Source organism: Gracilinanus agilis, chromosome 3 (assembly GCF_016433145.1).
Source record: "Gracilinanus agilis isolate LMUSP501 chromosome 3, AgileGrace, whole genome shotgun sequence".
Taxonomy (NCBI): Eukaryota; Metazoa; Chordata; class Mammalia; order Didelphimorphia; family Didelphidae; genus Gracilinanus; species Gracilinanus agilis.
The window spans coordinates 488,690,674-488,709,721 of NC_058132.1; the positions used below are offsets into that span (position 1 = coordinate 488,690,674).

The 19,048-nt window shown below is 36.3% G+C and overlaps 2 protein-coding genes across 3 annotated transcripts in view; one reads left to right on the forward strand and one right to left on the reverse strand.

Moving 5' to 3' along the window:
• Window positions 1-431: 431 nt before the first annotated feature.
• On the reverse strand, window positions 432-14,030 carry TXNDC9 (thioredoxin domain containing 9). 2 transcript variants are annotated; one of them, XM_044667027.1, is made up of 5 exons: window positions 13,908-14,030; window positions 10,651-10,874; window positions 6,010-6,128; window positions 3,581-3,835; window positions 432-1,392 (listed from the first exon to the last, which is right to left on the reverse strand). In XM_044667027.1, exons 2-5 carry the CDS (start codon window positions 10,837-10,839, stop codon window positions 1,272-1,274), a joined length of 684 nt encoding a protein of 227 aa, XP_044522962.1. In that variant the 5' UTR covers window positions 10,840-10,874; window positions 13,908-14,030; the 3' UTR covers window positions 432-1,271. The 2 variants fall into 2 exon arrangements, with proteins under 2 accessions (XP_044522962.1, XP_044522961.1); XM_044667026.1 differs by having other exon boundaries at window positions 13,875-14,030.
• A 941-nt stretch (window positions 14,031-14,971) lies between these two features.
• EIF5B (eukaryotic translation initiation factor 5B) overlaps window positions 14,972-19,048 on the forward strand; it is a 75,542-nt gene continuing 71,465 nt past the window's right edge. Inside the window, exon 1 of the mRNA XM_044670431.1 lies at window positions 14,972-15,202. Coding sequence (XP_044526366.1) covers window positions 15,168-15,202 — 35 coding nt within the window. The 5' untranslated portion in view covers window positions 14,972-15,167. The remainder of the gene's footprint in view (window positions 15,203-19,048) is intronic.

A 19,048-nucleotide genomic window follows, 5' to 3' on the forward strand; every position in this document is an offset into this window, starting at 1 on the left:
TTGTTTAGAGCTGCTTCTGGAAAACCTGCCAACTACCTACTCAATCTACTATCATATGGGATAACTAAGCACTTGAACTCCAGGAGTCAGTGCCTGGCCCCCAAAAGCGCTCCTTCAAGAAAGGCAAGGTATTGCTCTAAAGAGCAAATGATAAAAACCATGACATTGAACACTAGCATTCAGATTACTTTATTTCTCTTGCTGTTATCAAATAAAAGTCCCAACTAATGATGTTAAGAAATGTCAAAGAACTGACAAGTTATTTTTTTAGAAGCAGTTTAGGACCATTCAAGACAGTGGACTTGAAACCAGAGGATCTGGTTTCAAATCTCTTTTCTTTCACATACTATCTATGTGACCTGGGACAAGTCACTTGTACTTCTGTTTTTTCATCTATCAAAGAAAAGGTTGAGGCTAGATGGCCTTGTGGCTCTTCAAATGTATGATCTTATCCTATATTGCAAGACTGCCCCTGGCACAGTCATTCACTGTCCTATATGTTCTGGGATAAAGGATGAAAGGGGTGAAGGAGGCTGTGCCAGGGTTTTATTACTTGAGGGGAATCCTATACAACTGCTCTTGCCAAATTATTTTTTTCTATATGCTGATTACCACATAACTTTATCACATTTTAATTTATTTGTCTCAAAACATACAAAAGGAAGCTAAAATTGTAAAATCTAATCTTTTGAATAAGGCAATATTTTCATAGTATAGAATGGCTGACTTTGTCATCAGTTAAATTCAATTTTCCCACACAGAGCTAAGGGTTTGGTAAACAGGCAGTTTTTAGACAGCCGATTTGGAATATCCCAGAAGTGAAAGAGTCTTCATAAATGAAGAGTGCAATGATGACTAGTCAATGCCTGGAGTATGTATGGATGGCTCTACAAAGTATAGAATGCTGTTTAAAAAGCTACTCCTGGACTTGTTCCCCATGAGGCTATTTTGAAATCAGTAAATGAATGGTATAAACACATTTAGATGTAGGTTACGGAAAACTCATTTGGGAATAAATCTTGATCCTAGAAACAAAAAATTCAGTCACTTTCTACTATTAAATCCAAAAGTGCTTAGATAGTCTCTTCAACCTCAAAAATGATCTCCAAAAAGGAAATATTTAAGATGTCTTCCATGATCCAGTTGTATAAAACTGTATAGAAAATGAGCAATATGTTCAAATGTACTGAAAATAATAGGTGTTAGAAAACATTCCTAGAATTGAATTACGCAGAAACAAAAGATGATTTACAAAGATTTATGGCAGAGTTCTAGTCATCATCAGAGTCAGAAGAATCATATATCTTTCCCCGGATGGTTTTCTTTTCTAACTTTGTGAAGTTGGTTCCAAATTTCTTTTGGCTTTGAAATGGTGGTTCCATCAAATTTCCACTAAAAGTCAAAGAAATATGAAAAAGAACTTTAATTTTAAGATATAAGGGTATTCATTAGATGAGTTGTTCAAAAAATTGGTACAATTCATCTTTTGTAAAATTCACAAACTACATTAGAATTCCTTTGATAACATGAAGATCAGGGGACAAGACAAACATCTTTGTTACAGACTAAAAATTTAAGCAAGTTTTAATGTTTATGATCTTATAGTGTGTTTTGGGGAATGAGATTGTTCTAAAACAAGCTGTATTATGAATAGGGTCTTTTTAGAGAATAGGAGTATAGCTTACTTTAAGACCTTCAATGATTATTAATGTAATGATATTTTAAAAACCATGGTTTTGTACTTTTTAAAGCAGATGTCACTATACTAATAAATATGTATCAATGCAACTATTTTTACTTGGAGACTAAATATGAATTTAAAATTGTTAACAAAGAAAATATTAATTTTATCCTTTGTCCCATCAGGAAACTGAATCTACAATAATTTTTAATTTCAGACAAAATGGGCAGGTGAAATGATATATTTTTTGCATTATGGCCTCAAATAATCCCAAAAACGGTAAGAAAGAATTCATGTTCTTCTCTAAGCAGCTATCTCTTAGGGAGTAGTAATATGAGTACTGAGAAGACATTTCCCTGATATGCTTTTTGGCAGTTATATTAGGTATATTCCCTCCTTAATTTCAATATTGCTCTTTTTACCATGTAATACTGAACTATCCAAATCCTTTAAAAAATATGTTTCTGAGAACCTTAAGAACTTTAGTTCTGGCAGCTTTCTTAAGAACTGTGTAGCAAGATGAATCCTGGCATGTAGTAAAGTAAAATTAACAAAAAAAGGGGGGGGAATTATTAAGGAGAAAAAGAAACCAAGAAGACTGCCTGTAAAAATGTTATAGAACACCTTGTGTAAATTAGACAACTAAAGAAAGAATAAGATTGTGTTAGCTGTCAGTATATGGCATACTTGATTTTTTTTCCCTAGAAGTTAACCCAGTATAATAATTAATTATAGCATTTTGCCACCTTAAATAATTTTTCTTGGTAAACTGCTTATTTTTTTTTTTAAAGACTCTACTGAGATCAATCAAGCACTTAGTTACTTCAGTTTCCTTAACTCCAAATAGGTGACAGTTCAGGAAGATATCAAGAGAAAAAATGAATAGAAGCGAGGCTAATTCCTTTAAAGAAAAACAAAACAAAACACTTGTTTTTCTGGTTTAAATTCTACAGAACAGGAACATTTAGTCAAAAGTTTTCCTAATTTGTTTTAATTATAGAAATGGCTTTGGGAATTTCTAGAAGAAATCTGGAGGGAAAAACAATAAAACAACACAAACCATCTTTTGTGATGAATTAGCTGAATTAATAAAGTTTTCTAATTTAGGTAGTAGATACTCATAAGGAATTTAGCTCCTCAAGGAGGGATAAGGAAAAAGTAAAGAAGTAGTGACATAACAATCCTGATAATTTTATCCACTCCTGTTGTTGTATTCCAAGCAAGGGACTCAAAGTATGATGACATGACATGTTATGACTCGTACAAAGAAATATTATTTTCATTTGGAGAAGGGGGAGAAAGGCAAAGGCTGTGTCTCAGAGCTCTTTCCAAAGTCTGTTTAGAAAAGAGCTAGGAATTAGGAAGCTCACTATACTTTTTCAGGATGTATATTACAGAACGGGAAGACTGAGTAAATTTTGGGTTTAACAGATGTAAAGTTCTATAGCTGATGCTTTGTAATAAAATATTTTTCTTTAGGAAGCAGATTCTTTGTTTTTCACTGATGAGATAATAGTTAAAGTCAATTCTGGTCACATAAAAATGTTTATCTTCAGTTTGAGAAGATATCATTTCAGTGAGTGACACTTTGGGGCACAAAAACTAATTTAGAAATGGTTACAGTAAAATTTGAAAGTCTAAAAGTGTCAAAGTTAAGTGTTTTAAAATTTGATTTTATCCACAAATGTTACTTTGTCTCAATTTAATGTTTGTATTCTTTTACTCACTTATTTTGTTAAATGTGGCTTTACAAAATCTTAGAAAGATATGTGTTCCTACAAACTTGACTGAAGTTATTATTTCTGCTCTGCACAAATAATTCTACATTACAAAATGCAATCTAAAAACAGGAACCAAAAACATAACTAAAAGCAAATAAGTGCCATTTAAAAAAATTACCTGTAATTAATAATATCAGAACAACCAAGTCTCCATTCTAAAGTTTCTGTGGTAAAGTCATCAGTATTCCCTAGGTCAGTAAAACCTACGATATAATCTTTTGTTTTCCCATCATTCACCAGAGCTAGGGTGGGAATAACTTTGATATGAAGTCTTTCGCACAGGAAAGGTGCTTTTTCCACATTTAGCTTCAGGAATTTGGTCTCCAAATGCTTCTTGGCCAATATCACCAAATGTTTATCTAGTATTTTACATCTGTAAAGCCAAACAAAGATGAAAATTTAAAAATCAAATAGATCAAATATTTTTGGTATAAAGAAGATTTATCAATAGTGATTGGGGAATGTGGGGTTTTTATTGAAACCCATTTTATTTCTCATAAATTGTCTTTCCAGAAGAGAATCTAAAATTGGCATTCTAGAAAAATACTTTCCCTTACATTTTTCAATCAATTATCAATATCCCATCTGTCACAGTATCGGAGCACTAAGCAAAAACCAGATTATATCCCATTAACATTTTTTCTAAATAGAATCTCTCTGAACTTCAAAGGGGGTGAGGAACAAGAGAATTTAATGGACAATAAAATGAGCCATCAACATTTTGCTCCTTGTCTGAGAACATATGGGGGAAAACTGAAGCCATTGAAAGGAAACTGTTTTGAAAAAATCTCTATATGACATCATTAGAGTCAAGGGTAATCAATAATAAACAAGCAAGGCCATCTTTTAGCTCTACTTGCTGTTAAATGGTGACTGTTTTTCCATAGTAGGCCCCTGATTGTTTGTTGACTGAAATGATAGTGACAATGATAATAACAACAATAATAGTTAACACTTATTTAATGCTTGTTATTTTCCAGACACTGTGCTAAGGGCTTTACAGTTATTCCCAATATTATGGATTTGATTAATCTAGGTTGAAGAAAGAGCAAAAGAAAAGAAAGCTGGAAGTTAGATGACCCTGTCATTGCCAAAGTAGTGCTCTCAATTTAGGAAGTAATAGGAAACACACGTGGCTGTCAAGAAACATGTTCTTTAAATAAGAATATGACTTATTTGTTTCAAAATGGTCAATAAAATGCTTTTACAAAAGAAATAGTTGTAATACTTTGGAATGAGACTAAATGCCTCGATGTTAGTTTTTGTATCGAGTCAAGTACTCTGAATCATTTAAGACTCAATGTTCTTGAGGCTTAGTCAGGAGGCATGGAGATCATCTGTGGTCTAGCAAAAAAGATTTTTTGGCATTTTCACCATATATCATCTTTGTGTCTTTACATATCTATCAAGCACTTAGGTATAAGAATTTTGGTGAATGACAATTAATGAGAGGAAAACAAGAATACATATTAATCTTAAGGATACTATTTTAACTTCAATACAGTTACAGGATGCATGGCTGTGCATGCATGTGTGTGTATATAAAAATAAAATATTTCTTAAATGAAGAAACAGTAACAGTCATTTAAAATGCACCAAGAGGAACCATTTAAAAGAATCCTGGAAAATGTCCTCTAATATTTGCTTTCTACATTTAGATATTAATTTTTAGGTTTACTGAGCAAAGCTAGAAGATAAAGACTGGAGTCAGCGGTCTATTGCATGAATGCTGAATAAGAAACTATTTTAAGCAGACAACAAAGGAGAGGCAAATTTGCCTTGAATGCCTTTCCACTTCCTGGATCATCTTATCCTTTCTCTTTTCCTAAGTCTCCTTCTGACCCCAGATACTCTATTTCTTGCAATGATGGCACAATGCTCATTCATTCATTCATTCAGTTCTCAACTAATCCTGCATATGTATATGTATAAAAATATATATAAATTAAAAATGGATTTCACAGAAAGATGGTTCAAGAGTCCAGCCCAAAATGTTATAGTAACGTGAAAGCTCCTGTCCTATTTTTAGATATTGTGACTTGACTTAGCTTGGAGGTTCACACTTTAATGACTTATAGAGGATGTGTATGTGGTGTGTGTGTGTGTGGGGGTATGAATGACAAACAGGTAGCCATAATCTTTCCCCTCAAATACTGGCATTCCTTTATCTCCTGTTATATGAGGAAGTAAATATATGACTACTTGATGTGCCCTTTTAAAAAGCTGTCCTACTGCTGCCTTCTAGGAAGATCCCTGACCTATATGGATCTCACAAGAAAATCATGGGATCACAGTTCTGCTAAAGAGGAGTTAGTGAAGCTTTACATAAAGACTTAAGACAATTAATTATTTCTTTCTTTGACAAAAGTTTTAAACTGTATGGTATATATCTAGGAGATTGTTAGAAGTGACCAAAACCATTTGATATATTTTTTTAAAAGATCTGATGTTAATAAGTGCAACTTGTTCAACTTTCCAAATTTCCTTTAAATATTCTATTGTATTTTTCTAACATAAAATCCCTTCACTAGAAAGCAGTTCAGTTACCTGAATGTGGAATCTCTGTAGAAATGGCAAACCACTTTTTTACTTTCCTTGACTTCCTGAAAAAACTCACTCTCACTAGGAAGTTCTCTATATTCACCATGTCCTTTTGAAAGCCATTCCTAGGTTGGAAAGAGAAGAAATATTCACATTTGAAATTTTTTTCAGTAAATTGGGATGTATTCAAGTATATAGAGATAAGCATGTAAAATAATTTTTAGTTACCAAAATCATTTGCAACAAAGCAAGCTTTATTTTAGGGTAATTAACTTAAAAAATAATCAAAATCTTAGAAAGAAGAACCTATACTCATTGATTCCACTTTGTCAGTTCCTTGCTATCTGGTTTTCTACCTCATCTCCCTACTAAAATTACTCTCTCAAAATTTGTAAATGATTTCTAAACTTGTATCAGGTGCAATTTTTCCATACTCAGTCCTTATCTTCCTTGATGCTTCTGTATCTGTTATTATACTCCCAGTTTTCCTACCTGTCAGTTGCTCTGCCAAGTTCTCCCCTACCCTTTATTTTTTATTCTTTCAGTTACACATGGAAACAATTTTTGACAATTGTTTTCTGACAATTTAGAATTTAGATTTTCTCTCTCCCTCCCTCTTCTGCCCTCTTCCCCAAGGTGGTGAATAGTCTGATGTAGCTTATCTCTGAGTACTTTTCAAAGGTCATTGACCATCTCTTGTCTCTGACATATGGCTGTAGCCTGCAGCTTTGTCCTCAGCCCTTTTTTCTTCTCACTTCATAATTTCCATGGAAATCTTGTTTATCCCTATGTTTTCAATGGTCACTTTTATCAAATTGACTCCAAAATGTCAGCTGCCATTCCTGATCTCTCTCCTCTTCCTCTCACTACCCAGTCCTTCATCTTTACTAAATTTCCATGTGGTCCTACTCACATCTCAAATTCAACGTGACCAAAGGTGAATCAATCATCTCCCCCTCCCCTAAACTCTTTGTTGATTACACCACCATCCTCTCAGGGATCCAAATTTGAAATTTTGGAGTAATGTTTGATTTAGGAAGCAAACACCAGCTATGTTACTAGAGTGAAATCACTAGTTTCAATTCCTACATTTGTTAAATGGGCATATCAGTAGTATCTACCTTATACTACTGTTTTTGTGAATATCAAATAAGTTAAAGTATATCAATTTGCTTTGTTACCTTTAAAGCATTATATGAATGTCAGTTATTATTATTAACTAATCATTTGCTAAATTCTGTTGTTCTTAACTCCATAAGATCTTTCACATTTGTCCCCTTCTGTCTATTCATATTACCACCCTAATGTGGTTCACTTATCTTGCTTAGAAGTGTTACAATTACTTTACTCAATTTTCTCTTCTCCAAATGATACTTTCCATGTCTTGCTAAGGCAAAAGTCTCACCATGTCTTTCCTCTACTCAATAACCTTGTGCCTCCCTATCGTACATTACAAAATTTAATTGTCTCAATATGGTATTTAACTTACTTTTCTAGCTTTATTTCATACTACTCCCCTTTATAAACTCTGTTTCTGCTAAACCAGACCACTAGCTTATTCCTTGAACTTAGAATGCCATTGCTTGTCCATGTGATTAACGTTGGTTGCTTCTCATGAGTTAAAATCTAGCCAGACATTTCCTATCTGTGTTATTTTGGGCAAGTCTTTTAACCATTGTCTAGTTCAGTTTCTTCAACTATAAAAAGATAAGAACAGCACCTATATCATAGGGTTGTCTTAAGGATCAAATGAAATTATTCGTTAAAGAAAGCTTAAAGACAGAACCTTGTACACAGTAAGTGCTTCTTCTCTTCCCTTCCCATGCCAAAGATAACCTGCTTCATTTCTTTCAGAACATTATAGTTCTTCAATGTTTAGCTCAAGTGCTATTGCCTCTGGGTATTCTGACCTGTCACCACCACCCTACAGCTAAAATTGTTTTCCGTCTGTATTATATCTTTTTACAAGTTCTATTAGTGTACCAATCCCTCCTTCCACTACAATCTGGCAGAATGTAGCACCTTGTGGTCAGGGTCTGTGTATTATTTTATCTTCATGTTTTACCATGCCTAGCAAGAACTTGATATGTATAGAACTATAATGAAAATCATATTATGTGACTCTTTTCCTTTTTGACAAAGTAATTTGTACTGTCTCTATCTTTTGCTATTTGGTGTAGTTCATCCTTAAGGATACTAATTAGCCATAATGTGTCTAGAATATTCATTTGGATTAAATAATTCTCTGAAAATTACACAGTGCACTTAACGTAAGGTTGTAAAATAAGGTTTCTGAAAACTTTTAATGTTTACTGATTCATTTGAGCTAGACAAAGACTACTAATACTTTTGCTCTGTTGAATTGCTGAACCCAGAAGAATTTTACCCTAAATTCCCTTAAAATCCTATAAATTAATTTTAAAAGGCTAAATCTATTTGTTTAATTACATTTATGAAAATATGTATGTGGGGAAGAGAGGGAATTCTATTTGTCTTTGATGAACAACCTGCCAGAGAATCATGTTCCTAGGAAGGAAAAGTAGGCCGGCTACATTAATCCAAATTCACTTCCACCAAAGGTCTTTGCTCCAAATTATTCTTTAAGTAATTTAGGTTGTGATCAAATATTACTAGTATGGGGGAAAAGAACAGTGACTCTGGAGTTAAGAAGACCTGGGTTCACAACTTGCCTCTGATGCTTGCTGTTGATATAGCTCTAGGCAATAAATGAATTCTTTGGCTTCAGTTTCCTCCTCTATGAGAGGAAGGGGTTGAACTAGATTGTTTCTAAGTCTCATCTAGCTCTAGATATATGATTTCTATCATTTCCAGGAATGAGGCACTCACAATTAATTAAGGCATCCCATTTCATCATTGGACTGAAAAGCTCTATTAATAAGGCAAAAATTCTTCCTTATTCTTAGCTGAAATGTGCCTTTAATTTTCATCTACAGGTTCTGGTTTGCCCTTGGGATCTATTGAGGACAAATCAAATTATCTCTTTAATGTGAAAGACTTTCAAATATCTAGATATGATTATTATATTTCCTGTCCCTCAAATTTGTTCCTCAAAAGGCTAAAAGTTCCTGGTTCCTTGTCTCATTCTTCGTGATATTTGTCTACCATTCACAAATCTAGTTATCCTCTTTAAGAATACATTTCAGTTTATCAATATCTCTGTCAAAATGTGGTATCCAAAACCGACCACAGAATTATAGATGTGGTCTGAATCACAATAGGATATAGTGTAACCACTACTTTCCTCAGTCTGTTCACTATTTCTATTAATTTAGCCTAAGATTAGATTTCTTTTCTTGGCAACCTCATCATATTGTTAGCTCATATTAAATCAACTAACATACTTAGGTTTTTTTCTCCACACAAACTACTAATTGGTTAGGTACTGTTCGTTCTGTATTTGTACACATAATATTTTTACATTTCTCCTTATTAATTTCATTTTGTTAGTTTTGTCCAATGGTTAGATTCTGTTAAGATCTTTTTTACTATTCCTGTTATCCGGTATATGAGCTACTCTTCCCTTTCAGTTTTGGGTCATTTATAAATATAATAAACTTTCATGTTGGTTATAATAGACTTTCATATTACCAAGTTGCTGATGAAAATGAAAGGACTTGGGAATCAAGCAATTCTTTCTTTTTAGCCTCAGTGAACTGCAAGTAGTACTTGGGAATTTTTTTTTTCTGTGAAAATAGGTATATTGTCAGACATGAACAATGTGAATATTTTTTATCAATTGAAAGATGAGAATCTGTAGACATAGTCAAGCAACATTATGTTCTTTTAACTTTTTTCTTTGGTAAAATCCAACTTCTGCCTTTGTCAGTTTTAAATATATACTCAAATTTCAAATACTCAAAAAGTGTTTCTTACTTTACTTAGAAAACTGGAGCTATCCAACGTGAGTTCCTTCTATTCCCCTTCTTTTACCTCAAAATCCCTTGACATCATCCAACAGTTTTTAACAACAAGGTAGCTCTTTTTAAAAAGATCAATGCTTTCAATGTGTCCCTGATCCCATCCTCATCTTCTCTAGTGGATTGTATCCTTTGTCATCCCCCTAATTTTGCTTCTAATTTTCAGCTTTTCTCCTTATCAACTGGTTCTTTTACTACTATCTTCAAATATGCCCAAGTTTCTACCTACCTTTAAAAAAACCTTCAGTATATTCCCTCAAGTTACTGCCCTATATGTCTCTCCATCCTTTCTCAGCCAAACTAGCTTAGAAAAAGTTGTCTATAAACACTACCTCCCACCTTACTCTTCTCTAAATTTTCAACTTTTTGAAATATAGCTTGATCTCATTATTTTAGTTCATTATTCTGCCTACATTTCACTGTCTTTTTAACCAAATGAGAACACAATGTATTCTGCACGTAGAGACCTCTTAAAAAAAATTACACACAAACACACACACACACACGCACGCACGCACGCACGCACACACACACACACACACACACATTATTACATTAAGCCAAACAATTGCTTTGTACAAATTTTAAATAACAGCAATGACACATTAATTTATCAACCCCTAAAAGTGAAGATAGCAACTACTGCAGTAGTACAAGGTACTTGGACCATACTGTTTAGTAATTTCAGAAACCAGTGCAGCTAGGTTACTTGTTTCTGCTGTTGTGCTTTCTTTAGTGCTTCGAGTCTCTTTTCTTTAAGGCGCTCCAAATCATCCTCATCCATCTGATCCAATTTTTGAATCTCAGTGTCCAGCTGCTGTTCCACAATACTGGTTGTCTGAAGCAACTGATTCTCCAGGACTTTTGCAAACATGTCAACAGATGTATGAGCTTCCATTTTTTTTTTAAAATATAGAGTTCACCACTTATAATCTGGGAAATAAAAATACACAATTAAAATATTGCTAATATGAAACCATGTTTTTTTAGATTCTCTATAACGTCAGCAAATAACATTTTGAACAGCATAGAGTTTGCTGATAAAGTGATTTTGATTAGCTGTTTCCTTTCCTAAGCTAGAAGTATAGTGTCATGGAAAGTAAGTTAGTGAGAGAAAAATTACATATTTTTGATTCACATTCTTTTTCTGTAATAAAACGAAAGTTAAGTGCCTACTATAAACGCAGAGCATTGTACTCTAGGCCCTGCAGGCCATACTGAGGAAATATTAAATAAGAGATGGTCTCTGCTGTCAAGGAGTTGACAATCTAGATGGGTTGAGGTATTGGGGGATGAAGCTATAAAATACAGAAATAACTGAGGTTTGCATTTTAAAGCTAAAAAAAACCAAACTGTCTAAGATATAATAATAATCCAAGGATGCATGATTTCATTAACATGAGATTATCTGCCACTGACACAAATCACAACTCTTCTACAACTTGGTAGATGGCTTTCAAAAATTGCCCTGACTGAAAAATCCATCACTCTGGAGTCAAGCTTGTGATGTTTCTGAAATTAGTTAGGTTAGTTTTAGGATATCATACATATAATCTATTGTTGATACCTGAAAGTTTTCCAGCTAGGTAGGGTCTTCCAGAGCCTGAAATCTGTGATAGGGCATTGACTGGAGTAGGACTTGACTCAAAATGAGAGTTTACATTTATGTAAACACAATAAGACAATATTTTTTACAAAGAAAAATTCAATTAAGTGAACATTTAAGTGCCTTCTATGTAGTTCTAGGCCCAGGGATACAAACATAAAAAGGAAACAGTTCTTTTCTTCATGAAGCTTACATTCTTTTGGCTTATAGATGTGAAAGAAAAAGAGTTATAGAACAGAGACAGTTGAGCAAACATTCCCTATGATAATAAGTAATCTGCACTATAAGCATTATTGTTGTATATTTCACAATAGAATTCATTACAGGGCAGAATTCAATGTGAGTGAGATTCATGTTGGGTTCTATGTAAAAGGGAGTTATTTACTGAAAGACAAAAAAGGGTATCTTTATAATGTGATTATACCATCACCTGGATTCCAGTTTTTGGTATTATTTTGGATTCTTCCTTTTCCTACGTCCATTACATCCAATTCCTTGATAAAGTCTGTTAGTTTCACCTCTCTAAACTTTCATCTATTCCTTTCTTTCTACTCCCAGTGCCATACAGGTCATTATTTCTCACCTGGATTATTTTAAACATTGTCTTATCTTGGCTCCCTATCTTCAGTCTATTTATCCCCCTTCTGAATGATCTTGAAAATTGCTGCAAAGCAATATTCCCTAATTCACAGATCTGACCAAGTCAATCTGCAGCTCCAAAACCTCAGGATTACTGTAATGTCATTGCATTTGGAGCAAAAAGTAATATTCAGTGATCTAATCCAAAATCAGAAAACTGAAAACTTGAAAGGCTGATTAAGCACACAGATAGTGGTTGAGCCAAGATTCAAATTCGGGTTTTTTGAGTCTTAGTCCTGTGTCTTTATACTATATTGTCCTCATTGTTAGGATAAAATAAAGATTCCTGACCAGGGCATTCATCTTATAATTTTCCCCTTAATGCAATCTATGTTCTTCAAACTATTTCTTTCATTCCAGTTTGCTTTCTCTTCCCTCCATTCTTCATGTCTCTAAGTACCTATTTTCCTTATCTCTAACTGTCTAAATACTTCCTTCTTCAAGGCCCAGCTCAGGTGTCTACCTCCTCTAGGAAACTTTCCCTAAGACCCTTCACCAACCCCCAAGTCTTTGTATCCTCAAAGTTGGGAAATTAGGAAATGCTTCATAAATGTTTAAATTAAATACAACTGCCCTGATTCTGGCCAACTGATAAGAAAGTGCTGCCTACAAAACATTTATTTGGAAAAATAAATGCTTTATTATGCAATTGGGAAGAATAATGTGTCTATAAGACAGGATCATTTCTCCCCCCTCCCTCCCCCCAAATAGCCAGATGCCATTTCTATCAATTCTCTTGGATCTTTAAATTGTTTTTTTTTTATTTTAGAATATTTTCCCATGGTTACATGATTCATGTCCTTTCCCTCTTCCCCAAACCTCCTCCCCCTCCCCATAGCCCACGCACAATTCCACTGGGTTTTACATGTATCATTTGATCAAGATTACTAGGGTGATCGTTTATCGTCTACATGCCCAGTAACATTCCCATCAACCCATGTGTAAAAGCAGTACTACAAAACATTTTAAAAGAACGCAGCTTTTTAATCATCTTCGGTGTTATCTAGTTTAGTCAATACACAAGTATGATTAGTGATTTTCGTGTTAGAATCTGTTCTTAATAAGTCACTAGACTGTTAAGGAGCCCCAGTGAAAGTTTAAAAGTTGGAAACAACTTTTTGCTTTGGAAGCAACTAACAGAAACTTTTATTACTATGGACATCCTGTATGGCAGGTTCTTTAAAAACCATTCCCATCAAAGAAAAGAAAAAGCGTACAGTCCCGTTAGTTCTCTATTCATCTTTCATTGTGATCTCTAATTCTACTTTCCTTCCAGCTTTAAATCGCTAATTTCGATGTCCCATTTTGGTGGGGGGAGGAGAGCATATTTAAGGATAAACACGAAGGTATTCTTAAATAACTCGAGGGCTTCTTTACTTCCCACGTTTTAGGGACTAAGTTGTTCAGAGACAATCACGAAATCTCGAGGTCCTTTCGGAGATCTCGCTCCACCTCCTTTCCCCGCCACTCTACAAGATGGGAAGAGGGTCGCTGAAGTGAGGGCAAGGGGTCCCGGGAGCCTTGGCTTCAAAGCCACTAAGGACGCATGCGTGGCTGTCTGCTCTTGCGCACTAATCGTGTCAGCCCTTCCCCCACCAAACCTACCCTGATCCTTTTTTTTCCCCCCACCCCCTACCAGTTCCCTGCCCTGCTCCTCAGACCTAGTCGCGTGCTACGGCTGTCCTTACCACGGGTATTGCTTTCTAGTCATCAAGGCCCACCTCGCCTGAAATCGTGGAGATTACTCCGGTCCCCTCCCCCTCCTCGAAGTGGCGAAGACTTGGCGGAAGGTCACAGCTACTTCTGGAACGACTGCTGCAGCGGCGGAAGAGGGAGGGCACTAGCCGGTTGCAAACGCTACGCCCTCATTGGCTGCTTCTCACGCTCTCGACGGGAACCGACTACCACCTAGGAGGAGAGAACGTGTGCGTCTCCGGCGCATGCGTTCTCCCCCTTGTCTGCGTAATCCCGTGCTTCTTCTGGGAATCTCAGAAGACATGCGGAACTGCTTCGAGTAGATTTTTCTACGGTGACTGCAAGGGCCCAAGATTCTTGACTTCTTTCTAGGCCAAAAGAATTCCAGTACTGCACTTTAGTATATGAGGTGCAGCGGGAGGAGCAATGCATCTTGGAAATTGTAGTTTGTTTTTTTTTTTATGGGGTTATTATCCATTTGCTTGGTTGACTTGGAATCTTTCCCTTAAGGTTCCTGGACGAATTTTCTAAAGTAAACTACATAACAAAGGTGAAATATATTTCTTTGAACATGTTTTTCTAGTTTTATTTTTCCAGATTAGAATTTTTCTCTTTTAACGCGAAAATGGAAACCTATTTTACAAAGCGAGGACAAAGTTAGTATGCCCTTGTTTTATTTATTGAGTAATTCCATAAACCATGTGCGTTTTGCACAGTGTCCAACTTAGAGCTCCCCTATATGTCGAACTTGGTGCAGACTAGAATTAAAGACGTTAAACAGTGGAATGAAGACTAAATAGAGCACAGAAGTTCTCCTGTTCCAAATGATGTAACAACCGTCCAGAAGTTTGCTTTCCAGCCGCTCTGGCTGTACTGACTTGGGAGTATTACGTGAACTTTATCACGGAACAATATCAAAAAAGATTGACAGCTTCTGTAGTAGAATGTTACTCTTCGGGGAAACTTGAGACCCTGTGCTTCTAACTCCCAAAGACCAGAGCGCTCTCCACACCCAGCGTCACCGGCTGGAGTCTGGGGACGCTCTACCCTAAACGTAGAACTCTATGAGACGCCTTGCGTCCCCACGCCAGGGTGGCGGGGGCGATGCGCCTGCGCTGTGCGAGTTCCTACCATATGTGCTCTGTCCCCGTGTTCGGGTCTGTGGTGAGCCGGGTCCGAGAAGCGGCGGCGAAGGAGGAAGGGCAGAAAGCTGGGCTAGCCAGGGGGCTGTGGGTCAGTGAAGCGGTGAGCGAAGGGACTGGAGCCGCGAACGCCATTGTCACGCGATGGGGAAGAAGCAGAAGAACAAGAATGAGGACAGGTAGCGGCGGCGGCTCGGTGGGGGCACGCGGGGTCTGCGCGGACGAGTCTCACTTTAGGGAGTGGGGGAGGTCACGAGCTGTTGCCCTCCCACCGGCTCGCGGGAAGGGACAGCCGGGGGACAGGAGCGGGACCTTCTGGGATCGGCCGGGGTAGAAGGCTGAGGGACGCCAAAGTTAAGCCAACATGTGCTGGGGCGGACTGGGTAGCCGGGCCTGGAGGGGAGGGCCCGATCTTCTCTTTCCCGCCCCAGGGTCAGTCTCCACCCCCAGCCCCTGCACTAAACCCTGTTTCTCTGGTCCCGGCCCTGGTGGGTGGGGGTGGGGTTGAGGGAAGTGAGGACCTGGGAGGTTGGAGGGGCCCCGACCTTGTGCGAGGGGTCTGGAGGATTGAGTTCCTGTCGTTGTGGGGGGTGCGAGTAATTGGGAACCGGCTTGAGGCGACTCCTGGGGGGGGCGGTGAAGATAAGTCTGGGGCTCGCTGGTGAGGTGGGGTGAGGAAGGTCACGGAAGTCTGGAGAGACTAATAAATTGTAGGGCTGAGTGGCAGTAAGCTCCATGAAGGCGTACCCTTAGGAAAAGTCTTCTGGCTGAGTCTCTTCCTATTTTCTCTATTGTACTATGTGCCTCTCTATACTTGTAAAAAAGAAGGAAACTTGATCCTATTCTTAAACACAGTTGCCCTCCTGAATTTGCATCCTGCAGTCCTTTTTAAAATGTTTCTCCAGCCTGTAAGTCATGCTGGCTAGTTAAAAGAGTTGCTCAGGATACACAAGCACACACTCACTTAAGGTCTAATTCAGCTTGTCATCTTTTTAAATTTTCCTTCTGGGACTAGTCTTTTTGTTGGTTTCTTTGCTTATTAAACACCATTTCATTTAAAAATCTGGAGGTTATACCATTTGGTGCACCTATGTTAAGTACTGATATTACTTCTTTGTCTATACTGCCCTTTATTAAGGTATAATTACCTTATTTTTTTATTCAGATCTATTTTTGCTTTAGCTTTGTCTGAGATCATGATTGGTACTCCTGCTTTTTTAAAAGAATCTCATTTGAAGCCAATTTTATGGAAAGTACATGGGAAAAATCTTTGCTTTTCATGAAATTCTGTGTAAACTTGAGGCAAGATATCAACAGGTTAATAAGGAGATTGTTGTTTCACATATTTTACTATGTTCAAGCCATAAGCTTTGATGTTTTTAGAAAAGTTTTATGAACTCATATCAGATATGTGGTATTGAAATGACATAACTAAATAATCATGAATGTTAATTATCAGAAATCTGTATGAAGTCTGGCCTCCTCTCAGGCCTTAGGGTTTTGAATTCAATGTCTAGAGATCCTGGTTTATACTTAAAAACAATCTAGATTAAGAAGCCCATGTATAAAGTGTGTCAAAATGATGGCAATTCTATCTTCTAGTTTCCAACTCTGGAATATGAGGATATTTCATTTAGAGAACAGATTCTATTCTCAAGACATGAAATGCAAAAAAATCCCTAAATCAAAACAATATGCAGAATTCCACCAGTTTGGAGGAGTAGCAAATAAAAGGAGAACTTTTAGTAATAGACCATACTTCAAATTTCAGGATGTGCGTAGCTCTATGAGACACAGGATTTATCTATATCTAATCATTGCTTCCATGTGATACGTTAATTTAAAATAGAGAGAGAGGTCTGAGTATCTGACCCGTTCTTCAGTTTTCTTTCTTTCCCAGTTGGAAATATCATTAATTTCAGATACCACCATGTTAACAATAATGGGAACAACAGTAAAGGATATGCCCTTATATCTAGGACAGAAGAAATGCTACTCTGATTTTGATGTTTTTTTTTCCCCTTTTCATTCTTAATCTATTGAACCTTAGTATTCCTTTTAAATTCTTTTGAAAGGAAGTGTTGGTATTATGATGAAAAAAGATTGCAAACTTTAGCCACTGAGGTGCCTATGTAGAGTTTATTGCTAGGATATTTAAATGTTTCACCTATGAATAGAATGTCAGTTTTTGGAGAGCGCATTTGGAAAATCTAGGCCTGTCTCACAATGTATTCTCTGCCTGAGATTACATTTTTTTTCCTGTCATTTTACAATGCATTGTGCAGATTCTCACATTAATAATTTCTTTTAAAATGTTTGAATCTTGTAAAAACAACTTCCTGGCAGGAGAGAACTCTGCTGTACTTGATCAGATGCTTATTATTATTAAATGGAATCCTAGGCTTAATGGGATCGTAGAGTTAGAGTTAGAAGGAACAGAATCCTCAGAATTTATATAGATGAATAAACTGAGACTGATTCTTCCTAATTGCCTTGCCTTCTTCTTATTTCTGTTTTTCAGATTTGGAAAGGTAAAATCAGTTCTCAGAAAGGTTAAATGACTTGCCTTCCACTATCACTCAGGCAGTAAATAAGCAACTTGCTTTTTAACCCCTAGAAAGAATATGATATTTAATCATATTTTGTTAGTGCTGCATATCTCTTTTTAGTTAATAGGGGACCCTTTGCTATAGAACCTAATTGTAGGATTTAATTTTATCTATTTCTCTATTTATTTATTTGTTTGTTTGTTTGTTTCTTTCTTTCTTTCTTTGAACCCTGTGTATTGGCTCCTTGGTGGAAGAGTGGTAAGGGTGGGCAATGGGGTCAAGTGACTTGCCCAGGGTCACACAGCTGGGAAGAGTCTTGAGGCCAGATTTGAACCTAGGACCTCCTGTCTCTAGGCCTGACTCTCAATCCACTAAGCTACCCAGCTGCCCCAGGATTTTTTTTCTTAATGAGCCTTACAGATTATTGTACCTTATCAGCTAGGTTGTGTTTGAATAGGTCATACAAGGAAACCAATCAAGTTACCTTTCTGGAATTTATTACATGTTAATGGAGATACCATTATTTTTACTTTATACATGCCTTCTTATTCTGTTGTACTTTTTTACATTCTGCATTCACAGAGGAAAACTCTTGACTTTTATCAGTTTTCAGATACCAGCTATGCCTTCTCCCACTCAGAATTTCATTTTGCTTTATTAATAAAGTAAGTATTCATTGCTTAGTTAATTATTAGTTGATTTTCCTAAGGTTCAGTTTATACAAGAAGAGACTTAATTTTGTGTGTTGGTTTTTTTTTTTTTTGGCTTAGGGTATTTAATTTTAAATTGTACATCAGAAGTACTATCAAAATGAGTAAGACATAGTTCCTTACACATAGAATTAATTCGTACACATATAACAAAAATATCTCACTTAGAAGCAACTTTATTTTGATGTGGTAAGATAGAAAACAACTTTACTCTTTTTGCTTATCTCTGAATGCTTCCTGGTTTTGCCTGCCTGTTAACTGAAGGGGTAGCTAAGTAGAAAGAAAGGAGAATGCTCCATTTTGTTGCATATGATCAGTCATCATTTTTGTGCAGTCTATGGAGTTGAGCCCAGAATTATATCTTTTTTTTTTTTAAACCCTTCCCTTCTCTCTTAGAATCAATGCTAACTATTGGTTCCAAGGCAGAAGAGAAGTAAGGGCTAGGCAATTGGACTTACATGACTTGTCCAGGGTCACACAGCTAGGAAATATGTGAGGTCATATTTGAACCCAGGACCTCCTGTCTCTAGGGCTGGCACTCCATCTGCTGATCCACCTCCCTGCCCCCATAATTATATCTTTAACCTATTCCCCTCATGTGTAGGTGGTTTAACTCTTAATAGATAGATATTCTAGTAATATGCAAGTTACTTTACCCTTGTGAGTAAAAAGGAAGATCTCTCAATAAGTATTAAGTTTCTAATGCCAAACATTGCTATCTATTGGGGGTACAAAGATAAAACAAACAAGAAAACCCCTGTATACC

What these genes read in the sequence shown, in the direction of transcription:
- TXNDC9 (XM_044667027.1), bottom strand. Translation starts at nt 10,839, where the DNA reads ATGGAAGCTCATACATCTGTTGACATGTTTGCAAAAGTCCTGGAGAAT. An exon ending in AAGCACAACAGCAGAAACAA is followed by an intron (nt 6,129 to 10,650) that starts GTAACCTAGCTG and finishes TTTCCAACCTAG; the next exon opens with GAATGGCTTTCAAAAGGACA. An exon ending in TCTGATATTATTAATTACAG is followed by an intron (nt 1,393 to 3,580) that starts GTAATTTTTTTA and finishes TTTGACTTTTAG; the next exon opens with TGGAAATTTGATGGAACCAC.